Source organism: Triticum aestivum, chromosome 1D (assembly GCF_018294505.1).
Source record: "Triticum aestivum cultivar Chinese Spring chromosome 1D, IWGSC CS RefSeq v2.1, whole genome shotgun sequence".
Taxonomy (NCBI): Eukaryota; Viridiplantae; Streptophyta; class Magnoliopsida; order Poales; family Poaceae; genus Triticum; species Triticum aestivum.
The window spans coordinates 334,819,652-334,842,243 of NC_057796.1; the positions used below are offsets into that span (position 1 = coordinate 334,819,652).

General features: G+C 48.4%; 1 protein-coding gene across 1 annotated transcript; it reads left to right on the forward strand.

Annotated features, from left to right (window-relative positions):
• The first annotated feature begins 19,046 nt into the window (after nt 1-19,046).
• On the forward strand, nt 19,047-21,825 carry LOC123181859 (proline-rich receptor-like protein kinase PERK3). Its single transcript, XM_044594256.1, has one exon. It carries the CDS (start codon nt 19,073-19,075, stop codon nt 21,221-21,223), a length of 2,151 nt encoding a protein of 716 aa, XP_044450191.1. The 5' UTR covers nt 19,047-19,072; the 3' UTR covers nt 21,224-21,825.
• Nucleotides 21,826-22,592: the final 767 nt, after the last annotated feature.

Consider the following 22,592-nt stretch of genomic DNA (forward strand, 5'->3'; position numbering starts at 1 on the left):
TGCGGCTGCCCTAAAGGCGGTTGAAGAGTTAAGAGCCAAACAAGCTGCGCATTGCCAGAGCAAAGAGAAAATGGCCAAGATGGCTATTGAGTTGAAAGATGCCACCGACCGTTATGAGCTTCTTGAAAGGGAAAGTCAAACAAAGATGGCGGACCTGGAAAATGCCATGGTACCAGTCAAGGAAACCCGCTCTAAAATCAATGCGGCGAAGGAGGAGCTACGTCAAGCCAGATATATCACGGCTGGGAAGCCCTTTTTGTTGCGGACGAAGTTCGGAGATCCTAAGTATGCCCTTCTGGATCAATTATGGAGTTCTGCGGACGCGTACTTGGATTTGGCAGCGATTGCTGCTGATGCGACCAAGTTTTTCGAAGATCAAAAGGATCACGAAGTGGAAAAGTTGTTCTGGTCGCAGTTCAATGCTCCAGCGCGTCCGCTGCTGTTAAATGAGCAAATGGCCGAGTGGGCCGAGCTCCATAGGTTGTCCGGACTTAACATGAGGTCTGTCGTGGATCATCTTTGGCCGGAAGGACCAAGGCCGAATAGTTATTTTGGTCTAGTGCAACGATTCCTTGGTGTTGTGCCGCATATCGACGCTATAAAGAGGTCGGTGTGCATAGAGGGTGCGCGGATGGCTCTTGCCTGTGTCAAGACATACTGGGCAAAGATGGAGGCCACCGCTATTGCAACCCAGAATCCGGCCGTAGGCCAGGTTTCGCCCGAGCATTATTTTGAAGAAATCCTAGAAGGTGCTCGTTTAATAGAGGCTCAGTGCTCGAAGAGTGTCATGTTCGAGTGACATGTATCCCGATTGTAAGAACAATGCTATTTGAATTATAGAGGCTGTGTTTATACTTTTTCCTGAAAGTATTATTATGCCTCCTGTGTGGTCGTTTATGTATGTATGTATGTATATATATATATATATATATAACCTGAAAGTTTGCAGTCGTCGGCTTCAGCCCCCACGCATATAATGCGGGGGTGTTTATACGTCTCCAACGTATCTATAATTTTTGATTGCTCCATGCTATATTATCTACTGTTTTGGACATTATTGGGCTTTATTATTCACTTTTATATTATTTTTGGGACTAACCTATTAACCGGAGGCCTAGCCCAAAATTGCTGTTTTTTTGCCTATTTCAGAGTTTCGTAGAAAAGGAATATCAAACGGAGTCCAAACGGAATGAAACCTTCGGGAACGTGATTTTTAGCAAGAATATGATCCGGGAGACTTGGACCCTACGTCAAGAAACAAAGGAGGAGGCCACGAGGTAGGGGGGCACGCCTACCCCCCAGGGCGCGCCCTCCACCCTCGTGGGCCCCCTGTTGCTCCACCGACGTACTCCTTCCTCCTATATATACCTACGTACCCCCAAACGATCAGATACGGAGCCAAAAACCTAATTCCACCGCCGCAACCTTCTGTACCCACGAGATCCCATCTTGGGGCCTGTTCCGGAGCTCCGCCGGAAGGGGCATCGATCACGGAGGGCTTCTACATCATCACCATAGCCCCTCCGATGAAGTGTGAGTAGTTTACCTCAGACCTTCGGGTCCATAGTTATTAGCTAGATGGCTTCTTCTCTCTTTTTGGATCTCAATACAATGTTCTCCCCCTCTCTCATGGAGATCTATTCGATGTAATCTTCTTTTGCGGTGTGTTTGTTGAGACCGATGAATTGTGGGTTTATGATCAAGTTTATCTATGAACAATATTTGAATCTTCTCTGAATTCTTTTATGTATGATTGGTTATCTTTGCAAGTCTCTTCGAATTATCAGTTTGGTTTGGCCTACTAGATTGATCTTTCTTGCAATGGGAGAAGTGCTTAGCTTTGGGTTCAATCTTGCGGTGTCCTTTCCCAGTGACAGTAGGGGCAGCAAGGCACGTATTGTATTGTTGCCATCGAGGATAACAAGATGGGGTTTTTATCATATTGCATGAATTTATCCCTCTACATCATGTCATCTTGCTTAAGGTGTTACTCTGTTCTTATGAACTTAATACTCTAGATGCATGCTGGATAGCGGTCGATGTGTGGAGTAATAGTAGTAGATGCAGGCAGGAGTCGGTCTACTTGTCTCGGACGTGATGCCTATATACATGATCATACCTAGATATTCTCATAACTATGCTCAATTCTGTCAATTGCTCAACAGTAATTTGTTCACCCACCGTAAATACTTATGCTCATGAGAGAAGCCACTAGTGAAACCTATGGCCCCGGGTCTATCTTCATCATATTAATCTTCCAACACTTAGTTATTTCCTTTGCCTTTTACTTTGCTTTTATTTTACTTTGCATCTTTATCATAAAAATACCAAAAATATTATCCTATCATATCTATCAGATCTCACTCTCGTAAGTGACCGTGTAGGGATTGACAACCCCTTATCGTGTTGGTTGCGAGGATTTATTTGTTTTGTGTAGGTGTGAGGGACTCGCGCGTAGCCTCCTACTGGATTGATACCTTGGTTCTCAAAAACTGAGGGAAATACTTACGCTACTTTGTTGCATCACCCTTTCCTCTTCAAGGGAAAACCAACGCAGTGCTCAAGAGGTAGCAAGAAGGATTTCTGGCGCCGTTGCCGGGGAGGTCTACGCAAAAGTCAACATACCAAGTACCCATCACAAACCCTTATCTCCCGCATTACATTATTGCCATTTGCCTCTCGTTTTCCTCTCCCCCACTTCACCCTTGCCGTTTTATTCGCCCTCTCTTTTTCGTTTGCCTCTTTTTACCCGTCTCTTGTTTGCTCGTGTGTTGGATTGCTTGCTTGTCCCGATGGCTCAAGATAATACCAAATTATGTGACTTTACCAATACCAACAATAATGATTTCCTTAGCACTCCGATTGCTCCTCTTACCAATACTGAATCTTGTGAAATCAATGCTGCTTTGTTGAATCTTGTCATGAAAGATCAATTCGCCGGCCTTCCTAGTGAAGATGCCGCTACTCATCTAAATAGCTTCGTTGGTTTGTGTGATATGCAAAATAAGAAAGATGTGTACAATGATATTGTTAAATGGAAGCTATTTCCTTTTTCGCTTAGAGATCGTGCTAAAGCTTGGTTTTCGTCTTGGAACTAGTGCAAAGATGCTTTTATCTCTAAGTATTTTCCTCCCGCTAAGATCATCTCTCTTAGAAACGATATTATGAATTTTAAGCAACTTGATCATGAACATGTTGGACAAGCTTAGGAGAGGATGAAATTAATGATACGTAATTGCCCTACTCATGGTTTGAATTTGTGGATGATTATACAAAACTTTTATGCCGGCTTGAATTTTGCTTCTAGAAATCTTTTAGATTTGGCCGCGGGAGGCACTTTTATGGAAATAACTTTAGGAGAAGCTACTAAACTCCTAGATAATATTATGGTTAATTATTCTTAATGGCACACTGGAAGATCTACTAATAAAAAAGTGCATACGATAGAAGAAATTAATGTGTTGAGTGGAAAGATGGATGAACTTATGAAATTATTTGCTACTAAGAGTGTTTCTTCTGATCCTAATGATATGCCTTTGTCTACTTTGATTGAGAATAATAATGAATCTATCGATGTGAATTTTGTTGGTAGGAATAATTTTGGCAACGACGCGTATAGAGGAAACTTTAATCCTAGGCCTTATCCTAGCAATTCCTCTAATAATTATGGTAATTCCTACAACAATTCTTATGGAAATTTTAATAAGATGCCCTCTGAATTTGAGACTAGTTTTAAAGAGTTTATGAATTCACAAAAGAATTTCAATGCTTTGCTTGAAGAGAAATTGCTTAAAGTTGATGAATTGGCTAGGAACATTGATCGAATTTCTATTGATGTTGATTCTTTAAAACTTAGATCTATTCCTCCCAAGCATGATATCAATGAGTCTCTCAAAGCCATGAGAATTTCCATTGATGAGTACAAAGAAAGAACCGCTAGGATGCGTGCTAAGAAAGATTGCTTTATAAAAGCGTGTTCTTCAAATTTCTATGAAAATAAAGATGAAGATCTAAAAGTTATTGATGTGTCTCCTATTAAATCCTTGTTTTGCAATATGAATCTTGATAATGATGAGACTGAATATGATCCACCTCTACCTCGAAGGCATTCCAAAAATTCGGAGTTTTTAGATCTCGATGCTAAAATTGATAAAAGTGGGATTGAAGAAATCAAAACCCTAGATGTTAATAAACCTACTATTTTGGATTTCAAGCAATTTAATTATGATAATTTCTCTTTGATAGATTGTATTTCCTTGTTGCAATCCATGCTAAATTCTCCTCATGCTTATAGTCAAAATAAAGCTTTTACCAAACATATCGTTGATGCCTTGATGCAATCTTATGAAGAAAAACTTGAGTTCGAAGTTTTTATCCCTAGAAAACTTTATGATGAGTGGGAAACTACTATTAAAATTAAGATTAAGGATCATGAGTTCTATGCTTTATGTGATTTGGGTGCTAGTGTTTCCACTATTCCCAAAACTTTGTGCGATTTGCTAGATTTCCGTGATTTTGATGATTGCTCTCTAAACTTGCACCTTGCGGATTCCACTATTAAGAAACCTATGGGAAGAATTAATGATGTTCTTATTGTTGCAAATAGGAACTATGTGCCCGTAGATTTTATTGTTCTTGATATAGATTGCAATCCTTCATGTCCTATTATTCTTGGTAGACCTTTCCTTAGAACGATTGGTGCAATTATTGATATGAAGGAAGGGAATATTAGACTCCAATTTCCATTAAAGAAAGGCATGGAACACTTACCTAGGAAGAAAATAAAATTACCATATGAATCTATCATGAGAGCCACTTATGGATTGCCTACCAAAGATGGCAATACCTAGATCTATCCTTGCTATTATGCCTAGCTAGGGGCGTTAAACGATAGCGCTTGTTGGGAGGCAACCCAATTTTATTTTTAGTTTTTTTTGCTTTTTGCTTCTGTTTAGGAATAAATATTTGGTCTAGCCTCTGGTTAGATGTGTTTTTATGTTTTAATTAGTGTTTGTGCCAAGTTAAACCTATAGGATCTTCTTGGATGATAGTTATTTGATCTTGCTGTAATTTCCAGAAACTTTCTGTTCATGAAAAAAATTGTTAAAAATCACCAGAACGTGATAAAATACTGATTCCAATTGCTCCTGATCAATAAACAAATTGCCTAGGTCGTCCTATTTTGGCTGATTTTTTGGAGTTCCAGAAGTTTGCGTTAGTTACAGATTACTACAGACTGTTCTGTTTTTGACAGATTCTGTTTTTCGTGTGTTGTTTGCTTATTTTGATGAATCTATGGCTAGTAAAATAGTTTATAAACCATAGAGAAGTTGTAATATAGTAGGTTTAACACCAATATAAATAAATAATGAGTTCATTACAGTACCTTGAAGTGGTATTTTGTTTTCTTTCGCTAACGGAGCTCACGAGATTTTCTGTTAAGTTTTGTGTTGTGAAGTTTTCAAGTTTTGGGTGAAAGATTAGATGGATTATGGAACAAGGAGTGGCAAGAGCCTAAGCTTGGGGATGCCCATGGAACCCCCAAGATAATCTAAGGACACCATAAAGCCAAAGCTTGGGGATGCCCCGGAAGGCATCCCCTCTTTCGTCTACTTCCATCGGTAACTTATTTGGAGCTATATTTTTATTCACCACATGATATGTGTTTTGCTTGGAGCGTCTTGTATGATATGAGTCTTTGATTTTTAGTTTACCACAATCATCATTGCTGTACACACCTTTTGAGAGAGCCATACATGATTTGGAATTTGTTAGAATACTCTATGTGCTTCACTTATATCTTTTGAGCTATATAGTTTTTGCTCTAGTGCTTCACTTATATCTTTTAGAGCACGGTGGTGGATTTGTTTTATAGAAACTATTGATCTCTCATGCTTCACTTAGATTATTTTGAGAGTCTTAATAGCATGGTAATTTGCTTAAATAATCCTAATATGCTAGGTATTCAAGATTAGTAAAAAAATTCTTATGAGTGTGTTGAATACTATGAGAAGTTTGATGCTTGATAATTGTTTTGAGATATGAAGATGGTGATATTAGAGTCATGCTAGTTGAGTAGTTGTGAATTTAAGAGATACTTATGTTAAAGTTTGTGATTCCCGTAGCATGCACGTATGGTGAACCGTTATGTGATGAAGTCGGAGCATAATTTGTTTATTGATTGTCTTCCTTATGAGTGGCGGTCGGGGACGAGCGATGGTCTTTTCCTACCAATCTATCCCCCTAGGAGTATGCGCGTAATACTTTTCTTTGATAACTTGTAGATTTTTGCAATAAGTATATGAGTTCTTTATGACTAATGTTGAGTCCATGGATTATACACACTCTTCTTCCTTCCACCATTGCTAGCCTCTCTAATACCGCGCACTTTTCGCCGGTATCATACACCCACCATAAACCTTCCTCAAAACAGCCACCATACCTACCTATCATGGCATTCCCATAGCCATTCCGAGATATATTGCCATGCAACTTTCCACCGTTCTGTTTATTATGACATGGTCCATCATTGTCATATTGCTTTGCATGATCATGTAGTTGACATCATATTTGTGGCAAAGCCACCGTTCATAATTCTTTCATACATGTCACTCTTGATTTTTTGCATATCCCGGTACACCGCCGGAGGCATTCATCTAGAGTCATATTTTGTTCTAAGTATCGAGTTGTAATTGTTGAGTTGTAAGAAAATAAAAGTGTGATGATCATCATTTTTAGAGCATTGTCCCAAGTGAGGAAAAGGATGATGGAGACTATGATTCCCCACAAGTCGGGATGAGACTCCGGACGAAAAAAAAGAAGAAGCCATAAAAAAAAGGCCCAAATAAAAAACATGAGAGAAAAAGATAGAAGGGACAATGTTACTATCCTTTTACCACACTTGTGCTTCAAACTAGCACCATGATCTTCATGATAGAGAGTCTCTCATTTTGTCACTTTCATATACTAGTGGGAATTTTTCATTATAGAACTTGGCTTGTATATTCCAATGATGGGCTTCCTCAAAATGCCCTAGGTCTTCGTGAGCAAGCGAGTTGGATGCACACCCACTTAGTTTCTTTTGTTGAGCTTTCATATACTTATAGCTCTAGTGCATCCGTTGCATGGCAATCCCTACTCACTCACATTGATATCTATTGATGGGCATCTCCATAGCCCGTTGATACGCCTAGTTGATGTGAGACTATCTTCTCCCTTTTTGTCTTCTCCACAACCACCATTCTATTTCACATATAGTGCTATGTCCATGGCTCACGCTCATGTATTGCGTGAAGATTGAAAAAGTTTGAGAATGTCAAAAGTATGAAACAATTGCTTGGCTTGTCATCCGGGTTGTGCATGATTTAAATACTTTGTGTGGTGAAGATAGAGCATAGCCAGACTATATGATTTTGTAGGGATAACATTCTTTGGCCATGTTATTTTGAGAAGACATAATTGCTTAGTTAGTATGCTTGAAGTATTATTATTTTTATGTCAATATTAAACTTTTGTCTTGAATCTTTCGGATCTGAATATTCATACCACAATTAAGAAGAATTACATTGAAATTATGCCAAGTAGCACTCCGCATCAAAAATTCTGTTTTTATCATTTACCTACTCGAGGACGAGCAGGAATTAAGCTTGGGGATGCTTGATACGTCTCCAACGTATCTATAATTTTTGATTGCTCCATGCTAAATTATCTACTGTTTTGGACATTATTGGGCTTTATTATTCACTTCTATATTATTTTTGGGACTAACCTATTAACCGGAGGCCTAGCCCAAAATTGCTGTTTTTTTGCCTATTTCAGAGTTTCGTAGAAAAGGAATATCAAACGGAGTCCAAACGGAATGAAACCTTCGGGAACGTGATTTTTAGCAAGAATATGATCCGGGAGACTTGGACCCTACGTCAAGAAACAAAGGAGGAGGCCACGAGGTAGGGGGGCACGCCTACCCCCCAGGGCGCGCCCTCCACCCTCGTGGGCCCCCTGTTGCTCCACCGACGTACTCCTTCCTCCTATATATACCTACGTACCCCCAAACGATCAGATACGGAGCCAAAAACCTAATTCCACTGCCGCAACCTTCTGTACCCACGAGATCCCATCTTGGGGCCTGTTCCGGAGCTCCGCCGGAAGGGGCATCGATCACGGAGGGCTTCTACATCATCACCATAGCCCCTCCGATGAAGTGTGAGTAGTTTACCTCAGACCTTCGGGTCCATAGTTAGTAGCTAGATGGCTTCTTCTCTCTTTTTGGATCTCAATACAATGTTCTCCCCCTCTCTCGTGGAGATCTATTCGATGTAATCTTCTTTTGCGGTGTGTTTGTTGAGACCGATGAATTGTGGGTTTATGATCAAGATTATCTATGAACAATATTTGAATCTTCTCTGAATTCTTTTATGTATGATTGGTTATCTTTGCAAGTCTCTTCGAATTATCAGTTTGGTTTGGCCTACTAGATTGATCTTTCTTGCAATGGGAGAAGTGCTTAGCTTTGGGTTCAATCTTGTGGTGTCCTTTCCCAGTGACAGTAGGGGCAGGAAGGCACGTATTGTATTGTTGCCATCGAGGATAACAAGATGGGGTTTTTATCATATTGCATGAATTTATCCCTCTACATCATGTCATCTTATTAAGGCGTTACTCTGTTCTTATGAACTTAATACTCTAGATGCATGCTGGATAGCGGTCGATGTGTGGAGTAAGAGTAGTAGATGCAGGCAGGAGTCGGTCTACTTGTCTCGGACGTGATGCCTATATACATGATCATACCTAGATATTCTCATAACTATGCTCAATTCTGTCAATTGCTCAACAATAATTTGTTCACCCACCGTAAAATATTTATGCTCTCGAGAGAAGCCACTAGTGAAACCTATGACCCCCGGGTCTATCTTCATCATATTAATCTTCCAACACTTATTTATTTCCTTTGCCTTTTACTTTGCTTTTATTTTACTTTGCATCTTTATCACAAAAATACCAAAAATATTATCCTATCATATCTATCAGATCTCACTCTCGTAAGTGACCGTGTAGGGATTGGCAACCCCTTATCGCGTTGGTTGCGAGGATTTATTTGTTTTGTGTAGGTGCGAGGGACTCGCGCGTAGCCTCCTACTGGATTGATACCTTGGTTCTCAAAAACTGAGGGAAATACTTAGGCTACTTTGCTGCATCACCCTTTCCTCTTCAAGGGAAAACCAACGCAGTGCTCAAGAGGTAGCAGTGTTCGCAAAAGCGCGTGTTCACACTTGATCCAACGTCTTGGTCCATTAAGGAGGTGGTAGCACGGCGAACGAGGCAATTAGACTATATTGCTTTAACACTTTCACTTAACCATAGGAGTTTGACAGTGGGGCTACTATATAGCCCCTGGTACTTCCGCGCTCATCCGAGTACGCGGCGCGTACGTACATGACCGGGAAAACCGGCCCTTTGTTAATGCGGAGGAATCCCGAAGATTCCGCTAATTCATCGAGTGGTTGACCAGTCTCGCGCTTTATCATGACAGTCAGTTTTTGGCTTTCTCTACTGAGGTGCTCATCCGGATGAACCAGGGCACAATCGCAGTAGTTCCCCCGGTGCCACCTTAGCCGATAGAGCGGAACGTAAGGTAGCAAAACGTGGGAGCCGGGCAAACCCAACATTTGACCAAAGACATGATTCGGAGCTGGTGCATATAAGGCCAAACTCGCGACGCCGAACACTCCCTAAGGTGTTCGGTCTTTACAACATGTACCGGGCTGAGTAACGCCCTTGATAATGGACCCTAAATTTCTAGGTATGTGCATTAGTTTGTCGTGGCGAAATGCCAACAACGCCAGCATCCCTCACGGTTGTGTTAGGTATCCGGGGGGTGTCAAGCAACAAGAGACAGTAAGAAAGGTTTACACAGGGTCTTAATATAAAAAGAAACCTTTGAGCGGGGCCCTGCTGCACGTCTGCGCCTGTGTCTCCGTTGTGCCGTATCCTGGAAGGGTGTAGCACGATTGTCATTTGTAAAAGAGAAAAACTTAGATGAAAGTCTTCGTGCGAAAAACTGATTATTCTCATTAAAATTCAATCTAAATGAGGTAAAACGGAACTGTAGTCCTTTTTACATGCGGGAAGCCCGTGGTACCGCATATGGGGGTATATCCATCAAACCAATATCAGGTTTATCTAAGCTGTTACAGCTAGTGGTGCGCCGGACTCGTCTAGCCGTGTCCGCGGTCTTGACGACCGGCCATTTATTCTGGTTGGAAAGGCCATTTAGTGTTCGGCTGCTAAAGCCGCCACACGTTCTTCCGCGCGTAAGGAACGCTCACTGTTTCCGCTAACTATGATGATGCCACGTGGACCGGGCATCTTAAGCTTAAGAGAAGCGTAATGCGGTACTGCATTAAAACGAGAGAAGGCCGTTCTTCCGAGTAGTGCTTGATAGCCGCTGCGGAATGGAGCGATGTCGAAGGTTAACTTTTCACTTCGGAAGTTGTCGGGAGAACCGAATACAACCTCTAGTACTAGAGAGCCCGTACAGCGGGCCTCTGGGCCTGGTATTACTCCTTTAAAGATAGTATTGCTTTGGCTGATTCTTGGCGGGTCTATCCCCATTTTGCGGACTGTGTCCTGATATATCAGATTAAGACTACTGTCGCCGTCCATGAGGACTTGGGTGAGATGGTATCCGTCGATTATTGGGTCTAGCACCAAGGCAGCCAATCCTCCGTGCCGGATACTAGTCGGGTGATCCCTACGATCAAAAGTGATCGGGCAGGCTGACCAAGGGTTGAACTTAGGGGTGACGGGCCCTACGGCGCATATGTCTCGGAGTGCATGTTTGCTCCTTCTTTTTGTTATGTGAATCATGTTCACTGTTTTGACCTCTGGTGGGAATTTTTTCTGTCCCCCAGTGTTTTGCTGGCGAGGCTCATCCTCGTCTTCACTTGGTGTCTCCCTCCCCTTGTGTTCGGCGTTTAGCTTGTCGGCCTGCTTGAAGACCCAGCATTCTCTCTGGGTGTGATTTGCAGGTTTATCGGAGGTGCCATAAATCTGACATAATTTGTCTAGAATCTTGTTTAGGCTGGACGGTCCATCTCTGCTGCCTTTGAAAGGCTTTTTCCGTTGACCGGGTCGAGAGCCCCTAAATCCGGCGTTTACCGCCGTGTTGTCGGGGCTGTCTTCGTTATTTCGACGCTTGCTTTTACTGCGTCGTGGTTTTCCATTGCCATCCCTGACTTCAGATGTGCCTGGGTCGCTGGTGCTACTACAGGCCAGCCAGCTATCTTCGCCCGCGCAAAAGCGGGTCATAAGGCTTGTTAGGGCTGCCATTGTCCTCGGTTTTTCATGGCCGAGGTGTCTGGCGAGCCATTCGTCTCGGACATTGTGTTTGAAAGCTGCTAAGGCTTCGACGTTCGGGCAGTCGATGATTTGGTTCTTCTTAGTGAGAAATCTGTTCCAAAGCTTTCGGGCTGACTCTCCGGGCTGTTGAATTATATGACTTAAATCGTCTGCATCCGGAGGTCGGACATAGGTCCCTTGAAAGTTAGCCCTAAAAGCATCCTCAAGCTCCTCCCAACTTCCAATTGAATTTTCGGGGAGGCTCTTCAGCCAGTGCTGAGCTAGTCCTTTCAGCTTGAGGGGCAAGTATTTGATGGCGTGGAGATCGTCTCCGCGAGCCATATGGATATGGAGGATGAAGTCCTCAATCCAGACCCCAGGGTCTGTCGTTCCATCGTACGCCTCTATGTTCACGGGTTTGAATCCCTCTGGAAATTCGTGATCCAGCACCTCATCGGTGAAACATAGGGGGTGCGCGGCACCCCTGTATTTGGATGTGTCATGGCGTTCTGACGGTTGTAGTGTTCGGTTTTGATTCTGCGCTGGAGCGCGCTTCCTAGATCCGTAGATGGATCTAGTCACGCCGGCTTTTTGATGCAAGTCCTCGCGTGAATCATGTGCTGACTTATGTGTGGCCTCGTTAGCCGCCCTATCGCAGCCACGAGGTGGTCGATCTGACCGGTCGCCCGTTTTATTTTTCGGCCGTGTAGGCTCTAAGGCCTCATCATCGAATTCGGGCAAAAACTTGCGCTTTGGATAGCTCTTTGTGTGGTGACTGCCACCGTACTTTTCTTCAGTGTCGAGCACTTTGTTCCATCTACTGTTGAGCGTATTCTGCGCGGCCTTAAGCCTTTCCTTCTGCTTCTTCAGACTCCTCGCGGTGGCAATAAGCCTTCTATGGAGGTTCTCTTGTTCCAAGTGCCTTTCCGGGATGATGTGTGCATCGTCGTCCGGACTGTTTTCCTCTCCGGAGAGAGGTTGATGAGCTTTATCCTCGGCGTCGCCGTGATCGGACAGCGGCTCCGTACTATGTTCGCCGTCCGCTGGTTCATCCTGCTCTGTCGCTGGGTCCGTGTGGTCGTTGTTTCCTTTGGGGTCGACCGGGGTATTATTTTTTCTTGCGCTATTATCGCTGTTTTTGCCGAGGCGGGATTTGGGGCGGCGCCTACGCCGTCGCTTTGGTTGCTTCTCGAGGGAACTATCCCTCGCTGCATCCTTCCGTTCCTCGTCATTGTTTTCTTTGGGTGTATCCACCATATATATATCGTGTGATGAAGTGGCTGTCCAGCGCCCTGTGGGCGGTGGTTCCTGTTCTTCTCCTGCATCGTCGTCCATACCGTCGATGTCTTCGGAGCCGAAATCGAGCATGTCGTTTAAGTCATCGACAGTGTCTATTAAGTGGGTGGTGGGTGGGGAACGAATTTCTTCGTCGTCCGCCTCCCATTCGAGCCGGACATAGTTCGGCCAAGGGCCTCCTGACAAGGAGAGAGACCTTAATGAATTTAGCACATCGCCAGAAGGCAAGTGCTGAAAGATATCCGCGGAGGTAAACTCCACGATCGGCGCCCCATCATATTCGATAGGCATGGACGCAGGCGGTTCGGGGCCTGTGGCCGGGGACGAATCCGAGGATCCGGCGACACAGGTCTCATAGGAGGTGAAGTCAGTATTTGGCTCTATCGCCACTGAGTGTGTGGCCTCCGAGGCGGGGTCCATCCACCCATCCTCAGACGGCGCAATCGACTCCGGATCTAGGGCCGGAGTAGCCATAGATGTGATCTCCCGAACACCGTCCGGCGGCAGAGCTAAGTCGTGCTCGTCGTGACTGTGCGGCGCACCTGACATGGGCTCGAATCCGTCAAAGATCAAGTCTCCACGGATGTCGGCAGTGTAGTTTAAATTTCCAAACCTGACCTGACGGCCAGGGGCGTAGCTCTCGATCTGCTCCAGATGGCCAAGCGAGTTGGCCCGCAGTACGAAGCCGCCGGATACGAAGATCTATCCGGGGAGGAAAACCTCACCCTGGATCGCATCGTTGGTGATGATGGAAGGAGCCATCAAGCCTTTATCGCGACGGCACAGTGGAACTCTCAATGAAAGCACCAATGTCGGTGTCAAAACCGGCGGATCTTGGGTAGGGGGTCCCGAACTGCGCGTCTAAGGCAGATGGTAACAGGAGGCGGGGGACACGATGTTTACCCAGGTTCGGGCCCTCTCGATGGACGTAATACCCTACTTCCTGCTTGATTGATCTTGATGATATGAGTATTACAAGAGTTGATCTACCACGAGATCGTAGAGGCTAAACCCTAGAAGCTAGCCTATGGTATGATTGTTGTTGTCCTACGGACTAAACCCTCCGGTTTATATAGACACTGGAGGGGGCTAGGGTTACACAGAGTCGGTTACAAGGGAGGAGATCTACATATCCGTATTGCCAAGCTTGCCTTCCACGCCAAGGAGAGTCCCATCCGGACACGAGACGAAGTCTTCAATCTTGTGTCTTCATAGTCCAACAGTCCGGCTAAAGTATATAGTCCGGCTGTCCGAGGACCCCCTAATCCAGGACTCCCTCAGTGCCCATCTCCTCGAGGTCTCAGTCAGGAATTTGCAGCCTTTTGATCACAACGGGTGAGATCAGGTTCAGACCGGCCCCGCCGTTAACCAGCATCTTGTTCACCTTGAGGTTGTGTATCGTTGGTGAAACCAACAACGGCAAACACCTGACCGCAGTTGTGCGATCAGGGTGATCCTCGGCGTCAAAGATGATGGGCGTGCTGGACCACTTCAGCGGCTTCTGAGCATCGAACAATGGCTCCGCTGCTGTGATCTCACGCGCCCACTGCTTGAGCTGGCGGTGAGAAGTGTGCAGCGAGGCGCCACCATCGACGCACATGGCCTCCGTAGCCTTCTGAAACTCTTGCTCGCTGGACTCGTCGTCCTCGTCATGATCGTCGTCTTCCTGCTTCTTGTCGCGGCCCCGAGCAGGCCTCTCTTGCTGGTTATCATTGCCGCGGCGGCCTCCTTGGCCGCCACGCTTCTTGCCGGATCCTTTGGTACCATCCCGACCCTTCTCCTTGTCCCGCCTCTCATACTCGGCTTTTTGCTTCTCAGCAAGCAGCTCGACTTGTCGGCAGTTCTGGAGGTCATGGCCCTTGGTGCGGTGGATCTTGCAGTACTGCTTGTCGGAGCCTCCTGGCTTGTCGGCAGCCGCCAAGGCCCGACAAGCGGCACACCCGGCAATCTCCTTGCGAGGATCGTCTGCCTTGGCCTTCTTGGCAGCGCCGGTGTCGTCGGATCCCTCGACGGCAAGCACGGCCTTGCCCTTGCGTTTCCTGTTGCGACGCCGACCCTTCTTCGTCAGGACGGCGGTGTCTTCATTCGTAGAGTCGGTTTCCGCGCCGGTGTCCTCGCCGGGGTACTTCCTCCCCTCTTCAGCTCGGGCGCACCTGTCGGCCAGAACATAAAGCTCGGCCACATCTTTAACCTTGTTCATCGCCAGCTCTTCACGCATCTTGCGATTGCGCACATTCTGATGGAACACGCTAATCACGACGGCGGGATGAACATCTGGGATGTTGTACTGCACCCGGCTGAACCTCTGTATGTACTTGCGCAGGGTTTCCCCTTCCTTCTGGGGAATGATATGCAAATCACTGGCCTGGCCATGAGCTTGGTGGCCTCCAGTGAAGGCACCAATGAACTCATGGCACAGATCCTACCAAGAAGAAATGGAATCCGCCGGCAAGTGCATCAACCAAGACATGACGTTGGGTTTCAGTGCCAACGGGAAGTAATTGGCAAGCACCTTGTCGTCGCGAGCTCCAGCATCTTGCATCGCGATGGTGTAGATGCTGAGGAACTCTGACGGGTGGGTCTTGCCGTAGTACTTCTCACCGACGTCGGGCTTGAACGTGCGGTGGGATGGCCACTGGAACTGCCGCGGCTCACGGGTAAAGGCTGGGCAACCCACCTCGTAAGGTAAGCCGCCGAAGCCTCCCGGTGCTGGGTGGTCCATAGCGGGCCCCGCCCGCTTATCTGACTGGTGGTGTGTGTCGCGCCGGCGCTTGATGGTGATTCGAGCGTCTTCATGGGCTCGCTCCCGAAGAACTTGGCGCTGATTGCGGTGGGTCCGTGGATCGGACGACGCTATGGAAATGTTATCACAAGCGTCATCATGACGGACTGGCACCTGCGGCATCTGGCGCGGGGGAGGAGAGTGCACCGTGGCCGCAGCTCCTCTGGTCCTTCCACCGCGGGCATGTGGTGGCTCGACGGAGCGCCGGCCCGAGGGCCCCGCCGGTCGCGGTTCATCTTTGTTGGCGACAGCGACGAGGCTCCGGATGGTGGCTCTCCATTCGTCGAGCCTCTCCGCGGCAGGAGGGAAGTCGAGGAGCAGCTGCACGCGCGCCAAAGCTTCTGCTGGCGTGGGTGGCAGCGAAAGCTGCGTGGACCGTGACGCGCTCCGACTTCTAACCACGTTAGAAGGAGCTCTATCACGGGCCGGCGGCTGCGCGCCATTTTCGCCAGCACTTTAGTGGGCATGCTGGCCTCCTCCGTCCCGCGAGTGATGCACATGACTCTTCCCACGGCGGCGGCCGGGGTCACCAGCATGGTGACGCTGCTCGTCGCGCACACGCTGGGAAGAGCGCGTCATGGGCGCCGGTGTAGGCGTCTTGGAGGTTGCTGCGCCACCCGTAGGTGGCACCGCGGCACCCCTGGAGGGCCCCGCGCCGCCTGCGGGGGGCCTAGCCCTGTCTTTGGATTTGGCGGTGTGCGGCCCGTCGTCTGGCGCACGAACGACGCCGCTCGCCAGGCTCTGGCTGCCAGAGCGATGTTGGTGCTCGCGGGCCGCGGCTCGGGTTCTGTCCGCGACCGGCCCGCTGTTCGCCCGCATTGGCATGGGCCGTTCGGCTCCCGACGAGCCGATTGCCGTGATCGTCTTCTTCTTGGGAGCCATGACGATGAAGAACTGCTAGGCTAATTGCTAGACCAGATTCTCACAACTGTGCCCCCTACCTGGCGCGCCAAAGATGTCGGTGGGAACGACACCTATGGAATCACTGGGATCCCTTCTACGTTTGGCGGGCGCGAGGTTGTGCAAAGAGCGGGTCTGACAGGAAGCACACAGATTGTTTACCTAGATTCGGGCCGCGAAGATGCGTAATACCCTAGTCCTGCTTTGGTGGATGTATTTGAGTGTTCTTGTGTTCTTGAGCTAGCTACGGGGTGCAACTTGCCCAAAAGATCCGAATCCTTCTCCTGGTCGCCTCGGGCCTCCTTTTATAGGCAAAAGGGGTTGCCTCAGTGGCACACAGGAGGTGGAAAGGTCTACAGTCGATAAGCCTATCCTCTGGGACCGTCGGACAAACGCATTTAATGCGCTGCCGACGTGCCCCCCTTGCTTTATCGGGGACGGCAAGGAAGCACGTCCCAGCTGTCGCCGCCTCGCCTGGCTTTGACACGCGTCCGAGCTGACGAGGCGTCGGGGCGCCACGTTGGCTGGCTGCTGGGCTGGCGCGGTGGTGGAGCCTTCACGATGACCTGCATGCTACCAGGCAGGTGCTTGCTGCGTCGGTCGTGGAGGCCGCTCGTTGCCACGCAGGTGCCTGCTTAGCTGGTTGAGCTGGCAGCTGCATGGGGACGGCGGTGGAGCCTTGGTAGACGCGGGCCTGGCCGCGGCCCCGTAGGTGTCTTTGGCAAGGGCCTTGCCGGGGCCCCGACAAGGGTCTTGCCGCGGCACCGTGGTCGTCCCCGGCAAGGGTCTTGCCGGGGGTCTCGTGGATCTCCTCGGCAAGGATCTCGTCGAGGGTCGTCGTCTTCTGGTCCTCATATGATCTTGTGTGTTCATGATCTTGACGAAGATCTGCATGCCACCACAGAGGTGCCTCCCGAGCCTTGGTTCCAATGTAGTTGGTTGGTGGTGTTGGAACCCGTGGGCCCAAGGGTGGCTTGCTCTGCTGGCATCGGGCAAGTTGCCCCGGCAAGGTTCTTGCCGGGGCTGCGGAGGCTGCTCCGGCAAGGGTCTTGCCGGGGGAGTCCACCTCGCCCTCTTGCTCTTTTGTGTTTCTTGGTCTTGGCGTTGCTTCTGGTCGCCTCGTGCTTCGGCTTCTCTCCGGCTTCCCTCCTCTGCCCTGCTAAGTGTGGTCGCGACGCGCGGCTCTGACTGCCCGTGCACAAGTAAAGGGGTCAAAAGGAGAGCCCCTACTTTTGTACACCGACACATATCCAGCGCTGAATCACAACAGAGAGAGAGCGGCCAGTGCCTACTCTGCCAGGACTACTTCGAGTCCGCTGACTCCCTCTTCAAACACAACCTATTCCGGCGCCGCTTCCGGATGGCTAGACATTTGTTCAATCGTATTTGGGAGGGGATGGTTCTTTGATAACTATTTTGAATGCAAGGAGGATGCCCTGGGAAATGTTGGCTTCTTCTCTTATCAGAAATGCGCTGCAACTATTCAGATGCTTGCATACGGAATACCCGATGATCTTACTGATGAGCATGTTCGCATGAGCGAGCCCGCGTGCCTATAATCCATGTATAGGTTCTGCAAAGTTTTGGTAGCAGTGTTTGCCCTGGAGTACTTGAGAGAGTCAACTGCTGCAGATGCAATCCGGCTGTTAGTGATCAATGTCGATAGGGTTTTCCCCGGGATGCTTGGTAGCAACAATTGTATGCACTAGGGGTGGAAGAACTGCCCTTCTGCCTGGCAGGGGCAGTATAGGGGACATGTAAACTTGCACTGTCATACTTGAGGTCGTGGCTTCACAAGATCACTGGATTTGACACTCTTTATTCGGCATGGCCGGCTCTCACAATGACATCAACATGCTTCAGCGCTCTCCGGTGTTCGCAAGGCTTGCAGAACTGCCCAGAGGTCAATCTTGAGATCGATGGCCACCACTACAACAAAGGATACTACATAGCTGATGGTATCTATCCTCAGTAGACCATTCTTATCAAGACAATCCCCAACCCGATAGGAGAGAAGAGGCACAAATTTGCCCAAGCACAAGAGAGTGCTAGATGTATGTGGAGCTTGCTTTCGGTGTTCTTCAATCTCGATGGGGTATCGTTCGGTATCCTGCTACAATTTGGAGCACCAAGAAGTTGTGGAAGGTGATGATTGCTTGTGTGATCATGCACAACATGATCGTAGAGGATGAGCGTGAGGATGAAATCTGCGATCAGGGGTTTTCAATTTCACGTTGAAAATGTTGTGCCTGAGCATGAGAAGCGACAACGTTTTCACAGTTCACCAAATTTCATTATCAAATGCGTGATTGAGAAACCCACATTCAATTGCGAAATGATTTGGTTGAGTATATATGAGCTCGCCTTGGCAACCAATAGATATCTCGGCTATTTTTTTCTTTTAAATGTATTTGTGACAATTTAACTTTTATCTGGTTTATAAACTATGAGATATTATTTGGTTGGGAAACTATGAGACATTTGTATTTGGTTGAAATATGTGAACTTTGGGCAATTTTCTTTTTTTTATAAATACGCAAGAAACATAAAAGACCGCATACAGACCGCGTGGATGAAAATATGTCGGCTCGTTGGACGTACTGCTAATCCAAACACGAACGGTCAGATACGCTGATCTAAATGGACAAGAGGCCGGCAAAATGCGCGGGTCGGCGTTTTGAGTTGCTCTTGTAATCCGATTGCCCATCACACCATTACGAATCACTCTACGAATACTGCACATCATCGGGCAAATCCATGGCCGTCCCGGTTCAAAAGTTACCACCGCCGGTCCGGCGCGTCCGACCGGGGCCCCGCAGCCTCGCCGCGCCGCGCGGAGACCAAGCGCCCACCATTCTCCAAAAACACGCAGCCCCCTCCGCGCTACCGTTCCAACTCCACACTTCTCCTCCTCTCCTCTCCTCTCCTCCCTCTCCCCGCCTCGGATCCCCTTTCCTCCCGCCCCCGGCCGCGGCGCGCGACGCCTCCGCCCGGCCCCGGATGGGGTACCTCTCCTGCCGGGCGGACTCGTCCGCGGCGACGTGCCGCTCCATCACGGCCATCTCGCCGCTCCCCATCTCTCGCCGCGCGAGGGGCCCCGCCGCCGCCGCCGCGCCGCCGCCCGCCGCCCCGCCGGAGATCGAGCGCTTCGCGTACGACGACCTGGAGACCGCCACGTCCCGCTTCGCCGACGCCGCGCTGCTCGGGCGGGGCAGCCACGGGGCCGTCTACAAGGCCGTGCTCCCCTCGGGCCGCGCCGTCGCCGTCAAGCGCCCCTCCCCGCGCCGCGCCGAGGTGGACAACGAGATCCGCATCCTCTCCTCCGTGCGCGGCCCGCGGCTCGTCAACCTCCTCGGCTACTCCGACCCCGGCCCCGGCCCCGACCCGCTCCGCCGCCCGCGCCTGCTCGTCGTCGAGTACATGCCCAACGGCACGCTCTACGACCTGCTCCACTCCAACCCGCGCCCGCCGGGATGGCCGCGCCGCGTCCGCCTCGCGCTGCAGACCGCCAGGGCGCTCCGCGCGCTCCACGACGCCGAGCCCGCCGTCATCCACCGCGACGTCAAGTCCGCCAACGTCCTGCTCGACGCCCACCTCGACGCGCACCTCGGCGACTTCGGCCTCGCCCTCCGCGTCCCCAAGAGGGACGGCGGCCCCGGCAATGCCGCCACGCCGGCGCCCGCGGGCACGCTCGGGTACCTCGACCCGGCCTACGTCACCCCGGAGAGCCTCAGCACCAAGACGGACGTCTTCAGCTTCGGGATCCTGCTGCTGGAGATCATGAGCGGACGCAAGGCCATCGACGTTCAGTACTCGCCGCCCTCCGTCGTCGAGTGGGCGGTGCCCCTGCTACGCAAGGGGAAGGTCGTCGCGCTCTTTGACCCACGGGTGGCGCCGCCCCGCGACCCAGTCACTCGGAGGGACCTGGCTTCGCTGGCTGCAAGCTGTGTGCGGTCCTGCCGGGAGCGACGGCCTTCCATGGCTGACATTGTTGAGCGGCTCGCCGTCATCAGCAAGGCGGTGTCTGCCAAGGTGTGGAACGGGATGGCGGTGGTAGGGAACCCTTGTGCCATTGTTGATGTTCAGAAGACCATCTCGAAGCGAGCTGCTGCATCGGAGAAGGAATCGACTTCAGCATTGGCATTTGATGATGATGAAAAGGAGGCAGATGCAACCTTGGAGGAGCTGGTGCCGCTGGTGGGTGCCAAGAAACCACCACGGCCACTGAAGAACGGAAAGGTGTTCTCTGAGGCAGGGGATGGTGAGAGGAGAAATCTCTTGGAGCTGATGGCTCGGATTGATGGTGTTGCTGGCCAAAGATTTGGCATTAGTCGAGCGAGAACAGTGCGCGGCACTAGTGATCTGATACAAAAGGATGCAGTCTTGATCCTGAGGAGGAACCAAACCGTAAGAGTGGTTGAATCGGATGTACTCGGTAAAGTTGAAAGGGTTTCACGTTCAGATGCAAGCATCAAGCATAAACCGGCAAAAGAATTTCAAGAGAAACCAGAGAAAATGCATGACAAGGCCGATGGAGTGCAAGAGAAAGCAGAGAAAATCCAAGATAAGGCGGATGAAATTCAAGAGAAAGCAGAGAAAATCCAAGATAAGGCGGATGGAGTGCAAGAGAAAGCAGAGAAAATTCAAGAGAAGGAAGGTAAAATCCAAGAAAAGCTAGGCGAAACCCTTGACAAAGCAGAGAAAATCCAAGAAAATCCAAGGAAAACTGAGAATATCCAAGAAAAGACTGGGCAAATCCTTGAGAAAGCTGAGAAAATCCAAGGCATGCCTGAGAAAGTCCAAGAAAATGAAAGAAAAATCCAAGAGCACACGGAGTTAGTCCAACACAATGTGGAGAAGATCCAAGACAAAGCTGAGAAAATCCAATGCAAGTTGAAAGAAAGTTAAAATTACACAATTATTCTTGAGGCCAGCTTGATGAATTATTGTTGGCAGTCGATCTCAAGGACAAAGCTCATGAAGTCATGAGGTACCACCAATCTTGCTCTTCTGGTGCTGGGATGGTAATATCTGATCTATCCAAATAGGATGGCCTGGCTGTGACTTGTGATGATTTACCAGTAAGACCTAGGAATTCAAATCCTAGCTAGGTGGTCCGTCATTTGCAGCATTACCACTGTGCCAGCAATGTTTATCAAGGTCACATGGTACTGGTACTGTGGAAACTCTGAAGTCTGAACGACAACACAGTCCAGCACGTCGTGAGATGATGATACAGCACTTGGGTGCTGTTAATGCAATCCACACTCCGTGTAAGCAACTGATGTTCATTTTGCTGCTTCAGATCAAATCATGTGGAGCTTCAAAATGAACATCCGTTGAAGGCGGCATGCATAGTTGGAATAGATTGTTGTTGTAGCTTTTGTGCAGCTTCCTTGATTCTTTTTCCTGTGTCTGCGTACAAGAATCACCAAGTGCTCTCATTGATTTGTATGTAAACAGGACGGCAGATGAAGTGGATCTTAAGAGGGAAATTTTTTTTTTTGACATTTCCATCTTATCTTGAGAAGGTACATAAAGAACTGCCACCCTGCAATGCTCTTACTCTTCCATGTGCTAGGCGTGCAGTGTGCTACAGTGTTATACTGCTAATGGCAGTGCTGTATTTTATTGCCTCTGTCGACCAATACCTCTTCCAAAAATGAGCAGCTGCAGCGTGTGATTTGTCGTTGCAATAGGCTGTGAGTAATCATACTGTTCAAATGAAGGCTCTACCAGGATTTCTGGTCAAATTGGGGAAGAAACAATTCAACCATTGTGTTCATTAATACTTCATTCTCCCTGTTGCTGCATTTGTGATAAGGCATGAGAGAGTAGACATTCTTTTCATTTTTTTAGTATTTACGAATGTACTCCCTCCGTCCCATAATTCTTGTCTTAGATTTGTCTAAATACGGATGTATCAAGTCACGTTTTTAATATTAGATACATTCATATCTAGACGAATCTAAGACAAGAATTTTGGGACGGAGGGAGTATTAAACCTTTACAAGTGTCCTGTTTGGTTTGAAGATGGAACGCATGGCGGATGGTGGCTAGTCTTTTCTTGAGCATCCTTTAATAGGTTTTGATTGGGCGCGTCGTTCTTATCAATTTTGAATTGGGTTGGTGCTTTCATTGTCAATATATTCATCACATGAAATGTGTGGGACAAATGAGCATTGCCGTCCTTGCTTCCATATGAATGTTTTGCCCAGCTGTCCGTGTCATCATATGGACTCAATGCATTCTTTATTTTGACAATATGGGACATCTC

What these genes read in the sequence shown, in the direction of transcription:
- LOC123181859 (XM_044594256.1), top strand. Translation starts at nt 19,073, where the DNA reads ATGGCCGTCCCGGTTCAAAAGTTACCACCGCCGGTCCGGCGCGTCCGA.